The sequence below is a fragment of the Orycteropus afer genome, unplaced genomic scaffold (genome assembly GCF_000298275.1).
Source record: "Orycteropus afer afer isolate SDZICR_OR568_19922 unplaced genomic scaffold, OryAfe1.0 scaffold00114, whole genome shotgun sequence".
Lineage (NCBI taxonomy): Eukaryota > Metazoa > Chordata > Mammalia > Tubulidentata > Orycteropodidae > Orycteropus > Orycteropus afer.
In genome coordinates, this window is record NW_006921701.1 from 7378619 (window position 1) to 7393682 (window position 15064).

The 15064-nt window shown below is 39.6% G+C and overlaps 1 protein-coding gene across 1 annotated transcript in view; it reads left to right on the forward strand.

The window, feature by feature from the left end:
* Positions 1-5093: 5093 nt before the first annotated feature.
* Positions 5094-15064, forward strand: part of CSTA (cystatin A) — a 21802-nt gene continuing 11831 nt past the window's right edge. Inside the window, exon 1 of the mRNA XM_007943905.2 lies at positions 5094-5165. Coding sequence (XP_007942096.1) covers positions 5100-5165 — 66 coding nt within the window. The 5' untranslated portion in view covers positions 5094-5099. The remainder of the gene's footprint in view (positions 5166-15064) is intronic.

Genomic DNA, 15064 nt, shown 5'->3' on the forward strand with positions numbered 1-15064 from the left:
ACTCAGTAGTCATCGACTCCTCCAACGATCCCGTGGTGACAGCTGTTGAAGTCGGTATCGGATATGCTCCATCATGTCCGACGAGTCTCTCCGGTACACATATGGGCTTGTCATTGTTTTCTGGAAAGACACAAGCATACCCTTGTCCCCACGTTAATAGTGGATCTGGTCCCTTCCATTGGCCTGTCAGTACATCCTTCTACCAAACTCTGACTGAGGTGGTGTCTCATTTTACTTTTAAAAAATATCTGTCAGCAGCAGACTGCCCATGAGTATCACAGTTCAAAAAACTTAAAAGTATATAAGACATTATTTCATCTTTTCATAGGGCTGTTCCAATATTCCCCTGTTACTCTCCCTTTTTGTTTTTCTAAATAAAGTTTTAAAGTTGATGTTTTCTCTCTATTATGGTTTGGCCTTGAGGATTGTAAGGAACGCCAGTAGAAAGGCTGATAGAACAAAAGGAACAAAAATGTAAAAAAGACTTACTTGTGTAAGCCGGGGCATTGCCTGTTCTTAACTGTTTAGGAGGTCCACAAAAGGTACAACAATGTAATAAATGATGGATAACATGTTTTATTGCCTTTTGTAAAGAAAAGAGTTAATAATTCTTTATTAGATATATGTTTGATCTCGCCAGTTTCAATTCGAGGAAGTAAATGAACCACATACTGGCTGTCATTCACAATATTAAGTGGTTGGCATGAGAAATCCTGAAAAACAAGTAAAACAGCATAAGCTTCTGCCCTTTTGGCTTCCTTGGCAGCCCTAATAGCCTGTTTACAATCCTTGTTGGCATTGCCATAAGCCTATTGTTTAATTAAGATATTAGCGGCTATACTATCACTAACACTTCTAGTCACTGCTATATTTACTCTATCCACAAATTGTTCTGTAGGCCCTTGTATAATTTTAGTAAAATTAGAATTATCAGCTCCTTTTGCCAGTAACTTAGACCATGCCTGAGAGGCTGCGGCTGTTATCTGCTGATATGCTTGTAAGGGATAGGTTAATTGAGTTGAGACCTCTAAAAACTGTCCGATACCAGATAGCATTTCAAAACTAATAGGAACATTATGTTGCTGATTTCTCATACTTTGTTCTGTACAAAAATCATGAAAATACATTTTCCACATCAAATAATCTCCTCCTTCTAATGCAGTTTTAGCCAATATATACCAATCATGAGGACACAAAACTTCTTGAGCAATAGTTTCTATTAAAGTTTTTACAAATGGTGCCGTTGGCTCATAGGTGGTAGCAGCTTGTTTCAAATCTTTAAGGGTTGTAAAAGAAAATGCCTTATGTGCTCTCCTCGGTTGCTGATCTATGTATTCTGTTATGGGAAAAACATGTTTTAATTCTAATGGACTGTCCTCATCATGGCCCTCGCCTTTTGCACCATAACTTGTATAGGTGATAAAGGAGGCATGGTGGATGATAAACAGTTAACTTGCTTCCCTGAGGGAAGGAAAAGGTTAAAAGGTGGAGGAGAGCAAGTGTTAGCAGGCATGGTTGCAGCTGAAACGGTCTGATTTAAAAAGGGTTTTGCTTGACTTAAAAATGGATTTAAGGAAGGATATAACTTCTCTTCCTTACCTTCTGAGGGTTCAGTTTCTAACTTCTGTTTAACTATTTCTTCTTGTAATTTTAACTCTTTTAATTTTGAATCTGTATCTACAATTTTCTCCTTCCCTACTTTAGGATCTATGCCCACACTTACTCCCTTATCTAATTCTAAACACAGTTTTAAGATACTTCAAATAGAAAACACACGCTCGAGAAAATCCTCCGGCCCACGTTCCTTCAAATGCTTATTTATTTGTTGACCGACAGTCTCCCAAATTGTTAGATCAACGGTTCCTTCCTGAGGAAACCAAGGACAACAGTGATCCACACACTGTAAAAATTCCTCTAGCTCTCTTTTTTAGACACTGAAAAACCTCTAACTTGAACTAATGTTTTAAGAACAGAAATAGAACAATCTCTCTCATGAGATGATGAATTCCCCATGTCAGTCTGACTTAAAGAAGATTTATTTAACTCACCCACACTCACCCTTTTTCTGTTATGGACAGAGCTCCGTTTTTCTTCAAGTGGGGTGTCCTTTTGAGGCCTGCTGCCGCTCCGCTCCCTGTCCTTTTGGGCGCCAATTGCCGCGTTCGGCAAAACCGCACAGGTCACGAAAGGAAGCGACACGAAAGGATTAGTAGTTTTCTCTGTTATTATTTAAGAAACGGGGCCAGGCGACGCCCTGCATATTCTGCAGGAGCGACCCCTGATGCATCCGCTCTGCTTCATTTATACATAAGCGTACAACTACATCATTATTCTTGATATTTCTTTAAAACAATCAAGTATTCAATCAAATATTCTTCTATAGGAAAATCAAATATTTCCTTATAACAATCAGTTACTAATTAAAAGTTAAAGTTTTACTCTTTCCCGTACCCAAGGGCATTTTCCCATGTCCAAATGTATTGGGTAATTAGGTTAACATCTCTTGCAGAACTAGCAAATAATCACTAAGATAACTTATTCTAAAACATAATATGATTGTTAAGGTACATGATTCTAAAGAACAGTTTCTAAGGTATACTATTCTTTGGGCAAAACGTTATTCCAGGGAAAACAGGTGAGCAAACATCCTGCTGGGGCAACGTTCCGCCCCAGGAACACAAAGCTGAAGCCAAGCATTCAACTGTAAGAGAGGCCTTGCCATCTCTTAAAGCAATCATTCAACCATGCATCTCTTAACTGTAGTTAGAACATGTGCCTTGCAATCAGGTTCTTTTGGGGGGTCTTTTTCTTGGTCTCCAACACCAAATCACAATAAAATTTAAAAAAAGAATACAGCACCTCTCTATATAATGATACAGAACAATGTCTAAAATATATTATTAATGGTAAAAAGAAAAAAAATCTATGTATATATGTATGTATTCATTCATATATTTACATGTGTAAAGAATGTCTCAGGATACAAGCAGTGATTATCTGTGGAGAGAGTATATGGGTGGCTAAGGAAGAGGGTGGATGAAGATAACCTTATATTGTAAGCTCTTTTGTTCATTTTTATCATGTGTATATGTTACATATTCCAAAAATCTTATATTCACACAACGCAAAAATTTTGCTTCTAGATAAGTTGCCTGCAAAAGCCCTCACATATGTACAAAATAGGAAAAAGACAGTATTGTTTATAATAATGAAAAACTAGAAACAGCCAAAATCTTCATCAATAAGAGAATGAGTATGAAAAACATGGAATAGTTGTGATAGAATAGCATATAGCAGTTACAGGAAATGAATCAGAGTGATCCATTTATGTATCAAGGAGCCCTGCTGGCACAGTGGTTAAGCACTCAGCTGCTAACCAAAAGGTTAGTGGTTCAAACTCACCAACCACTTCTTGGGAGAAAGATATTGCAGTCTGGTTCTATAAAGATTAGCCTTGGAAACTCTACTCTGTCCTATAGGGTCACTATGAGTCAGAACCAACTTGATGGCAGTGGGTTTGGGTTTTTTAGATCTATACGTTTACATCAAAAGATTAAAACACAGGTTGAATGAAAAAAAAAGAGAGCATAATACAGAATACTTATTTAGTATACCATTTATGTAACTTTCTTAACACTAATTATGCTAAATTGGGAAATATTTTATATATATATATATATATATATATATATATATATAAATTTTTTTTTTTTTTTAATTTCAGGAGCTCTGGTGGCATAGTGCCTAAGGCATTTGCCTGCTAACCAAAAGATCAGCAGTTCAAACCAGCTTCTCCACAGAAGGAAGATAGGGAAATCTACTTCCATAAAGATTTACTGCCTAGAAAACCTAGTGGGGGTCACTGAGTCAGAATCAGCTGGATGGCAGTGAGTTTGGTTTGGTCTGTTATATATAATTCAGCAATTTAAAAAAATATTAAAAAGTTAATGAAAAGTATAAAAATCAACTAGAGAGGTACCAAACTCATGATGGTAGTCACCTCTGTGGAGGACAGGGGAGACTTCAAGCATATATACTGAAAATATTTTTTCTAGGAGCTCTGGTAGCGTAGTGCCTAAGGCACTTGACTGCTAACCAGAAGGCTGGCAGTTCAAACCCACCAGCCATTCCTCAGAAGGAAGGTTGGGCAATCTACTTCCAGAGTGATACCGCTTCAGAAAGCCAAGGAGGGGTCGCTATGAGACAGTCCAACTTGATGGCAAAATAACAACATATACCTAAAATATTTATTTCTTTAAAACAAGTGAAAAAAGATGGAATCAAATGTGATAAAATGTTAGAAGCTTTCATTCTGGATGGTAGGAGTGTAGGTGTTTATTTTATTCTTTGTATTTTTCTGTACTTTAAACCAGGGCTTCAAACACATTCATTCCCATTTCAGTTCAACCCCCTGCTGATAATTTGCATTTCTACCCCAGATATACTGAATCAATATCTCCATTTTAACCTGGAGATTTTGTTAAACTGTAGATTCTGATTCAGTATATCTGGAGCAGAAATGCAAATACCAATTTGTTAAAAACGTTGAGCTCTATTCAGCAAGGATCAAACCAGAATGAACCAGTCTGAAGCCCTGCTTTAAACATTTCTAGAATTTAAATAAAAGTACAAATATCTAGCTAAGTTTTCCAGGTAGATCCTTTTACTTTCTTTAGAAAGTCAAGCACATCCTAACAAACACAATTAATAAGTATTCAATTGAAAGCTAAAAATTTGTATTAGAAATTTTACAATGCTTGGAAACTCTGGTTGTAAATTCAGATTTCACACTCAGACACATAGGACGGAACCATTGCCAAAGAGAATGCAGGGAAGTCTGGATCTTGTCACAACAGGACTCTTTGTACACTCTCATTTGGTCATCCCCAGCCCCTCGCCTTCCAAATTCCTATTAGCACATACTGTTAAGAAGGCAAAAAGACTTGCCTCCAGGCTTACTCATTTTCCATGTGTTTTTTTCTCTTTGTGAATAAAACATCCCATAGGTGGAGCTTATACCTCTTTAAAAACTGGAGTCACCGCACTTACCTGATCATTGAGTTCCAACGTCCTGCTGTGCCAAGAAGCAATCAACCAAAATGATACCTGGAGGCTTAACAGAAGCTAAACCTGCAACTCCAGAAATCCAGGAGATGGTTAATGAGGTGAGTTGATGCAGCCCATGAAAAGGTTTGATCCAAAATCTTGGTTCTTGTGTTAGACTCGTGGTAAGTGTGTGAGTGGACATGAAATCTAGAACCTTGGGGAATGTGTGGTTTTGTTCAGACTTCCTTTCAACTAAAATGTAATCCTGAGCATCTCAGATGAAACCTCTAATAACCCCAACACTGTCAGAGTACCCATGAGTAAGTCACATCCCTTCTCTGAGCCTCAATTTCCCCATTTGTAAAGGAAGAATTTATATCAAATCATCTCTAAAGCTCTTCCAGCTTTTATGATATATGATTTTACTAATTCAGTTTCTTATGAAATATTTCTAATCTCACTGTAAGGTTGGGTTGCCGATGCTAAAAGAAACCAGGCCAGAGAAATAAAAGAGAGAGTTAAGAGATGCAAGCATCAAAGCAAATGGCTGACTCTGCACTAGAGAGGCCAACTAGCGATTGTCTTGAGTTAGGGTCTTCCTTATTCTCCTCTCTGAACTCCTCACGTCTTTGTCTCTGGGTTTAAGACATCACAGGGTTCACTCGGCCAAATTCCTCGATTGGCTAGTTCCTTCCTTTTGGTCAGTTTGTTCTTTCCTTGTAGTCATGGTGCCCCTATAAGATAACTTTTTACAAGAGTCAGACAATAGTCATTAACTATTTTCAGAAGTCTGATAGTGCGGAATTTTGTGGGGTTTTTTGTAACATTCCATTTTGGCTGAGGGTAAATTACTGTGAGGTTTGATTTTATTAACCCTTCACTCACCAAAAGGTGCCAACATATAACTAAAGTCTAAAGTTGTTAACAATTTGATGAAGTAGACTTCAAATGCACTGCAGGGAGATTTAATTAATTAATAGTTTGAAGAACAATATTGTAAAGGTGACCTACTTACAAACTTTCTACTGATTTGCCTAAATAGACAGTGTTTTCATCTTTTCGTTAGAGGAAGACAAAACAATTAGAGAAGTAGCGTAATCCATGATAATTTCACGTGATATAGGAAGCCAACCTGATTATGATAAGAACAGAGCTCCATGTTTTTAACAAATTAATACATTTTTCTAGGTTTTGTTTGATTAATTACCAACTAATCATAAGTAATCCCTGGAGAAGGATGTCATGCTTGGTAGGGTGGAGGGTCGACGAAAGAGGGGGAGGCCTTCAACGAGATGGATTGATATGGTGGCTGCGATGATGGGCTCAAGTATAGCAGGGATTGTGGGGCTGGCGCGGGATAGGGCAGTGTTTCCTTCTGCTGTGCATGGGGTCGCTATGAGTCAGAAATGACTCGACGGCACTTAACAACAACAACAACAACAACAATCATAATATAATAAAATCTTGCTGTATTATACAATCTGTGAAAGGAAAATACATATGAATTACTCTTTTTTGATTAGTAATTTGTAGTCTTATTTTCTTATATCTTTCCTTCTGTTTTTTACCCTTCTAAAACTTCATCCCATGACACTGTTTGGCAACAAGATCAGCTTCCTGTGTGCGTGGAAGAGATGTGATCCTCTATGTTGAAAGGCACTGGAAAGCTCTCTAAGGGACCAGACACCACTCATTCTTTGGGGCTAAATAGTTCCCTTTCCAGAGTTCTTTTAAAAGATAACTTGAAGCCTATTATTCTTGGAAAAGTTAATATTAAGTCAATAAAAAATAAATAAATAAAACCACTGCTGAGTCAATTCCAACTCAAAGCGACTTTATTGGACAGAGTAGAACTGTCCCATAGAGTTTTCTAGGCTGTAATCTTTACAGAGGCAGACTGCCTCATCTTTCTCCAGAGGAGTGACCTTTCAGGTAGCAGACAAATGCTTAACCACTGTTACCAGCACAGCTCCAAGTCAATAATGCCTATTAGGAATCTGTAGGTGATGTAAAAGGAACTCTGGTAGCATAGTGCCAAAGGCACTTGACTCCTAACCAGAAGGCTGGCAGTTCAAACCCACCAGCCACTCCTCAGAAGAAAGATGGGGCAATCTACTTCTGTAGTGATACAGCCTCGGAAACCCAAGGAGGGGTTGCTATGAGTCGGGTCCGACTTGACGGCACATAACAACAACAACAACAACAACAGGTGATGTAAATAGTTAAAGCACTTGACCACTAACTGAAAAGTTGGAGACCAGAGTCTACCCAGAGGTGACTTAGAAAAAAAGCCTGGTGAACCTCCAAAAATATCTACCATTGAAACCTCTATGAAGCATGCTGTTGTTGTTATGTGCCATAGAGTCGGACCCGACTCATAGCTACCCCTCCTTGGGTTTCCGAGGTGGTATCACTACGGAAGTAGATTGCCCCATCTTCCTTCCGAGGAGTGGCTGGTGGGTTTAAACCGCCAGCCTTCTGGTTAGCAGTCAAGTGCCTTAGGCACTACGCTACCAGAGCTCCCCTATGGAGCATAGTTCTACCTTAATACACATGGGGCCTCCGTTTAGTCAGAGTTGACTCACTGACAAATTGTAACCCCCCCAAAAAAAAACATAAAACTTAAATTATTAATAGTGTCATGTGAATTCCTGTAATAGACCACTGCTCTCAAACGAATTGCACATGAATCACCTGGTAGTCTTGTCAAAATGCAGATTCTGCCTGAGTAGATCTGGGGTAAGGCCTGAGATTCTGCATTTCTAACAAGCTCCCAGGTGATGGCAATGCTGTTGTGCATGTGCCTCACAAGCGTGCAGGACCAGAGACATATGGCATCCTTAGAGGCCTATGGGAGAGGAGGCTTTCTAAAAGCAGGGTGCTGGAATAAAAGTTCCCAGTTTCCCTTGTAAAATAAAGATAACACCTCTTAAAGGACAAATGGAAACTGACAACACAGAGAGGAAGCAGGAAGGGTGCTGTTACATTGAGGAAATTAAACTAATATTACCAAACAAAATGTGTATAAACTGTTGAACAGAAAACTAATTTGCTCTTTCACCCAAACCACAATTTAAAAGAAAGAAGTTATGGTGTTGGTGAAGAATATTGAACATACCATGGACTGCCAGAAGAACAGACAGTCTATCTTGGAAGAAGTACAGTCTGAATGCTCCTTAGAAGCAAGGATGGCAAGACTTTGCCTCATGGACTTTGGCCATGTTGTCAGGAGGGACCAGTCCCTGGAGAAGATATCATGCTTGTCAAAAGAGAGAGAGAAAAAAAAAACTCACTGCCGAAAAGTCGATCCTGACTCATGGTGACCCTTCCTTGGGTTTCTGAGGCACTATGTCTACCGAAGTAGATTTGCCCAATCTTCCTTCCGAAGAGTGGCTGGTGGGTTTGAACCTTAATGCCTTAGGCACTACACCACCAGAGCTCCTTTAAGGAATAATAGAGGTTTAAAACATAGAGGACACAGAAAATTTTAATTGTTAGCAAAAAAAAAAAAATGTTTTAAACAAGAAGCCTCCAAAAAATCTTGGATTTTTTTTCCCCCCTTTTGAACATTTTATTGGATTCAGGTGAAAGTTTACAGAACACATTAGTTTTACATTCAACAATTTATATACGTTTTGTTTCATGAAATTAATTGCCATAGCCTTAGGGGTTTCATCAATCTCTATCAGACTAGTAAAACCACATCAGGGTTGTATGATTTTGAATTTTGTTCTACACTTTTCTCCTACTCTGCCCAGCACCTTTTATTGTGATCCCATCAGAGTAGTTGGTAGTAGTAGCTGGGCACCATTTGGCTCTTCTGATCTCAGGCTAGTGGAGGCTGTGATTCACATGGTCCATTGGTCCTTTTTGCTAATTGCTTGCTTGAGTGTTTGATTTTCTTTACTCCTCTTTGCTCCAGCCGAGAAAAGAACAATAGTCGCATCTTAGATGGCCACTCACCAGCTTTTAAGACCCGAGTCTCGCCACAGTAGGACGTGGAACTCATAGTCTTTGTTGACTATGTTATGACAATTGACCCAGATGGCCCCTGAGACCATGGTCCTATACTCCCCCAAGGCCAGTGTTTCAAGGTGTTTGGTTAAGGCTAAGAAGTTTTCATACCTTTGCCCCCTTATGATCTACTACATGCATGGATATATTTGCAATATATACAAACATGTATATAGAAATGTCTTTTGCCAAACCTATATATACATAGACTCACGGGTGTACAAGACCTTGAATTGTTAATAACACCCATCTGTGAGCAGTATCTTGAATTATAAAATTAATTTGAAAGTATTTTACTGTTTACTCCAGGCTCCAACTCTGTCAGAGAGGTAGTGTGAGAGGTAGTGTTTCGATTACTTCATGCTGCTCTAACAGAAAATACCACAGATGGGATGGGTTTAACAAACAGGAGCTTATTCTCTTACAGTTTTGGAGGCTAGAAGTCTGCAGTTCAAATTGCCAGGGTCTAGGGCCTGGGTGAAAGCTCTTCAACCTTGGGCTTTAGCTCTGCCTCCTGCTCTTGGCCCACTGACACTAGAGGCATCTCTTCATTTGGGTAGCTGCTGGCTGCTGAGGCTGACAAACCCAAGGGCAACAAGTGAAAAGGCACAGTCCTGATATCACCAACCCACACAGCAGGCCACTGATTCAAGTCCATTAACAGTCCCCCGATCGGCAGAGCATGCATGGCAGACTCAGCTACACACAGGGTCCAAGCGTGCCAAAAAAAAAATTAGAGACCATTCCCAAAGTTTCTCCTTATATACAGGAAGCAGGCCATATTCCTAAAGCAGCTATTCACCTGCTCGCAGCAGATTCTACCATCTAGTTGACTGCCATTCTCATCATAGGGAATAACTACCACCAGCTGCCCGGCCACTCAACCAGGCCCAGCCAAGCTGACATAGAACCTAACTTACAATAGTCACCAGAGGTACTTGAAGAAAGGTCTGAGGATCTACTTCCAAAATATCAGTTATTGAAAACCCTATGAAGTACAATTCCATTTAGTCTCTCATTTGATCTTCATAACTCCTGGGGCAGATGAGGAAGGCATTGCATCCACTTTTTCAGATGATGAAACCAAGATTTAAATGGTTAATAGTCACCTCGTTAATAAGCTAACTTAGCTTCAAATTTTTGTCCTCTTACTCTTTCTATCATACAATACCAGGAATATGGAGAAGCTTTGTGGAGTGAAGGAGAGATACCAGTGGGAGTATGTGCAATTAACCTGCCTTCTCTATCCAAGCAGCGAGTCTCACGTTTAAACCCTTAGGAAAACTTAATATCAGTGAGTCCCTTAACAGCAGATGTATTTCTCGAATATCTGTTACGTGTCCAGACTTGTGCTAAATGTCATAGAAGATACATAAGGATGGTAAATATATGGTCCCTGACCTCAAGGAGTTGGAGAAATCAAGGTACCTGGAATAGCATATAGAATAATCTGCGATTAAGTATTTCTTCATAATTAGAGGTTTGGGATCAGATAGAACATTACTGTGTGGTAGTTCAGCTTCCCCATCGCTTGTCGGTCAGTTTGTTGTACTATGGTGGCTTACATGAAGCCATCAACTCATAGAACCCCATGTGAAGAAATTTGGAAGACAGCTGCCAAGCCAACTGATTGGAAGAGATCTGTATTTGTTCCCATTCCAAAAAAGGGTGATCCAACAGAATGCAGAAATTATTGAACCATAACGTTAATAGCACACACAAGTAAAATTTTCAGTATTGGAGAAAGATTCATTAAGAGTCTGTGATATGCAGATAACATAACCTTGCTTGCTGCAAGTGAATATGACTTGAAACACTTACTGATGAAGATCAAAGACTACAGCCTTCAGTATGGATTACACCTCAACATAAGAAAACAAAAATCTTTGCAACTGGACCAATAACTAACATCACAATAAATGCAGAAAAGATTGAAGTTGTCAGGGATTTCATTTTACTTGGATCCACATCAATGCCCATGGCAGCAGGAATCAAGAAATCAGACAACAGTAAACCTACTGCAAAAGACCTCTTTAAGGTGTTAAGGAGCAAAGAGGTCACTTTGAAGACTGAGGTGCCTGACCCAAGCCATGGTGTTTTCAATAGCCTCACATGTGTCTGAAAGCAACACAATGAATAAGAAAGATCAAAGAATTGATGCATTTGAATTGTGGTGTTGGCAAAGAATACTGAAAATACCATGGACTGCCAGAAGAATGAACAAATCTGTCCTAGAAGAAGTACAACTGGAATACACCTTAGGAGCAAGAACGGCCAGACTTCGTCTCACAGACTTTGGTCATGTTTTCGGAAAGAACCAGTCCCTGGAGAGGGATATCATACTTGGTAAAGTAAAGGGTCAGTGAAAAAAGGGAAGACCCTCAACAAGATGGATTGACACAGTGGCTGCGACAATGGGCTCAAGCATAAAAAATATTGTGAAGTTGGCACAGGACCAGGCAGTATTTCGTTCTGTTGTACATAGGGTCACTGTGAGTAGGAGCCCAGCTGAAAGCACCTAAGAAAAACAACAGTTCAGCTTCTCAGATGTTAGATGTTAAACACCCCATTATCACTTACCTTCTCTCTTTCACAGTCCTTAGAGGGCTATTCCCAATGAAAGATTGGAAGGAAGAGGAATAGTGAGTAATGTCTTTATAGTTTAGAAGTACTTTCATATCAATTGTATAATTTATTTCCCCACAACCAACCCTGAGAGGCAAGTATTATTATATTCATTTTATAGCTGAGGAAATTGAATGAATGACTTTGCCAAGATTACAGAAGTATAGAATTAGTTGGGTTGCTACTCCAGGCCAGGCAAATGGACAGATGTTGGTAATCACATACCTAATTTGATTTGGGGGGGTGCCACCTGTCATTTACCTTGTAATTTTATTGTTTTGATTTTTTTAAAAGTTCTGATATTTTTTCAAAGTCACCTGTTAAGATGCAAATATTCTTGGAGAAACCGAAGTTTGTCTACTCTCTCTGCCCTTATCAGAGAGCTGCTTTTTCAAAAACTGTTTTATTGTGGTAAGATTTATATATAACAAAACATTTGGCAATTCAACATTTTTTTATACATACAATTTAGGGGCTTTGATTACATTCACTATGTTGTGCAACCATCACCACTATTTATTTTCAAATTATCTCATCACTGTTAACAAAAACTCCATGCCTTCTAGGAAGTGCTGCGACTCTTCCTTTCCCCTCCTTCCCACCCTTGGTAACCAGTAATAACCTTTGTTTCCTATACAATTGCGTATTCCATAAAGTAGGATCACCAATATTTGTTCCTTTTTGACTGAATTATTTCACTCAGCATATATATATATGTATATATATATGTGTATATATGTATATATATAATATATGTATATAATATATACACATATATACATACATATATATATACATATATACGTATATACATATATACACACACATACAGAGATTATGTACACAGTACTTTGTGAATTCTGGGTGGAGGCATAAAGATAGTCCATGCCCCCAGGGAAACCTGCAAAACAAATTAGAGGTATGAGAAACACACAATAAAACAAAGACCCACATAAGGCCATATCCATGAAAAGTTATAATATATGTAATTAAGAAATAAATTAATGGCCCTAATAGCAAAAGCTCTTATATTGTATGTAAATAATCATTAGATGGGAATTTTGAATATGTCTATGTGCATAAAGGAATGTTATTTCAATAATTATTTTTAGAAAGAAGGGCCATCCCTACATATTCACAGTGTATACACATGCACACCCCTATGTCATAAACTTGACTGCTGAGTGGCATTCCTGGCAACCCAAAGAGACCAGGATTTTTGTCTGCCAGGACATCACACAAACACCTCATCTGCATATTTCCACAGCCACACCCTGGAGATGAGAATTTCCTGGCTCTCATTCACCTCACCCACAGGTTTGTGCTCCCTCTCTGAAGCAGTCTCCCTAACCTCTCCCACACTCCCTACACCCAAAGAACCTGCCATTCAGCCACATCAGAATTCTCTAGGAATTTACTCACCCTCCAGTCTTCATTAGCACATGCCGAGGCCCCACTCCATTGTTCACAGCCTGACCCCATGTTGCGTGGTTTCATACACTCCTCACCTCCACCCCAGATCTCCAAGAACAGCTGAGCTTCTGACATTCCAGTCCTCAGTTACGGATCACTCCCACTGCCACCACTTCCTCCTTGGCTTCAGTTCTTGGCTCAGAGGACTTTGCTCAAGGAAGATGCAAAAACACAGAACACTCGCCCTTTGCGAATCTATGAGTTTATGTCAGATAATTACAACAGGATCCTAGGGGCTGCCAGAAAGTCATTTCAGTCATATCCTGTTAGTCCTTTTCTTGAAACTCTATCGTGGTGGATCTGTACCTGCCTGCTCTCTCCTCAGTTTCTCAGACCTATTATTCCACACGGCTCCTTCAGCAGGGTGTCTCAGTTCCTGCTCTTAGAAGATTGCAGTTATCGGGTGAAAGCTCCCCAATTTACCTTATCCTCTGTTAGATCTCATTCCTTTCTTCAATCTTAGACACTTCTTTATTCAGCCAGCCTTTCGTTCCTTAAGCCAAGTACCATTGTTTCCTGCCTCCTGGATGCCTCCCCTCTTGCATATATGTCCTCCTTCACTTGACATAAGGAGCTCTGGAGTGCAATGGTTAAAGCATTTGGCTGCTAACCAAACATTTGGTAGGTTGAACCAACCAGCCACTCCGCAGGAGGAAGATGAGGCAGTTTGCTTCCATAGAGATTTGCAGCCTTGGAAACCCTACAGAGCAGTTCTACTCTGTCCTATAGGGTTGCTATGAGTTAGAATCGACTTGATGCCAATGAGTTTTTGGTTTTCCTTTGACACACATTTAGATGACAAATGACTACAAGTCACCTCTCACCAGCCCTATTGTTCTTTCACACTACTACCTAAACTCTCCTTCTTTACTCTGTAAAATTTCCTAAAATGTGTCCTCTTCTTGTTGATACCATTATCTTTCTATCCATTCTCTACTAAATGACATATATCCCAATATTTCTGCAGAATGAGGAAAATGTCTGGGCATTGGGTACAGAATGACTCAAATCCTCAGGTCAAAGAGAACCTTCAACTCACCAAGACCATGCTCTGCAGCAGTAGGAAACACTTGAGCAGCTTGGGCATAACTGTTTACCAGTGCTCCTCGCTGGTAGCCTCCATCCTCTGGCAGGGAGCAGAGCAACAAAACCACACTGTTTCCTCCAGCACTGCAGCCACCACCATGCACAGCAGGTGGAGTAAGGTGAGCGCCAATTGTGTTCAGCTCGAGATCTGTCTGTCTACCACCAGGCGCCTACCAGCAGTCACAGCTGTCCTTCATTCTTTTGGCGCCCTTCTTCATTCTAATGCCCATCTGGAGAGGTCTTTCAGCACCAAACTATCCTCTGAAATTCAATATTTTACTAACAAGTTCCTTCTAATCTACTCCCCACCCTAAACCTTATCACCCCAAGTCCATGGTATCCAACATCAGAACAATATGTGTATTTATTGGAAATAGGTAGTGAAGATATGGATTATTAGCATAGTAAACCAGAAATCAGGGGTCATAATCTAACAAACATCACTTAAGGAAACAAACCTGGGTATTTGAAATCAGTCCTCTCATGGAAAATTCTGGACTTGTGGACTGCAGGGATTCAATAGACAGGTTACCTATTTGGATCTAATTCTGTGAAAGACAGAAATAAGAACCTATGATACTTGCCAAAAAACATGACCAAAAGACAGAAAACCAGAAGAAACCCAGATAAGTGCAACAGATAAATCAGGTACTTGCATTATCAAACAGGATCTTTAAGATAATTATCATTAGGGATTTCCGGCAAGATGGTGGACTAGGCAGAAGGATTGCAAAGACCCTCTTCAACAAAGAAAAGGGAAACCAATTAACACAGACACAGAAGATAATCTTGGACCCCTGAGCCTTGAAGGGAAGGATAC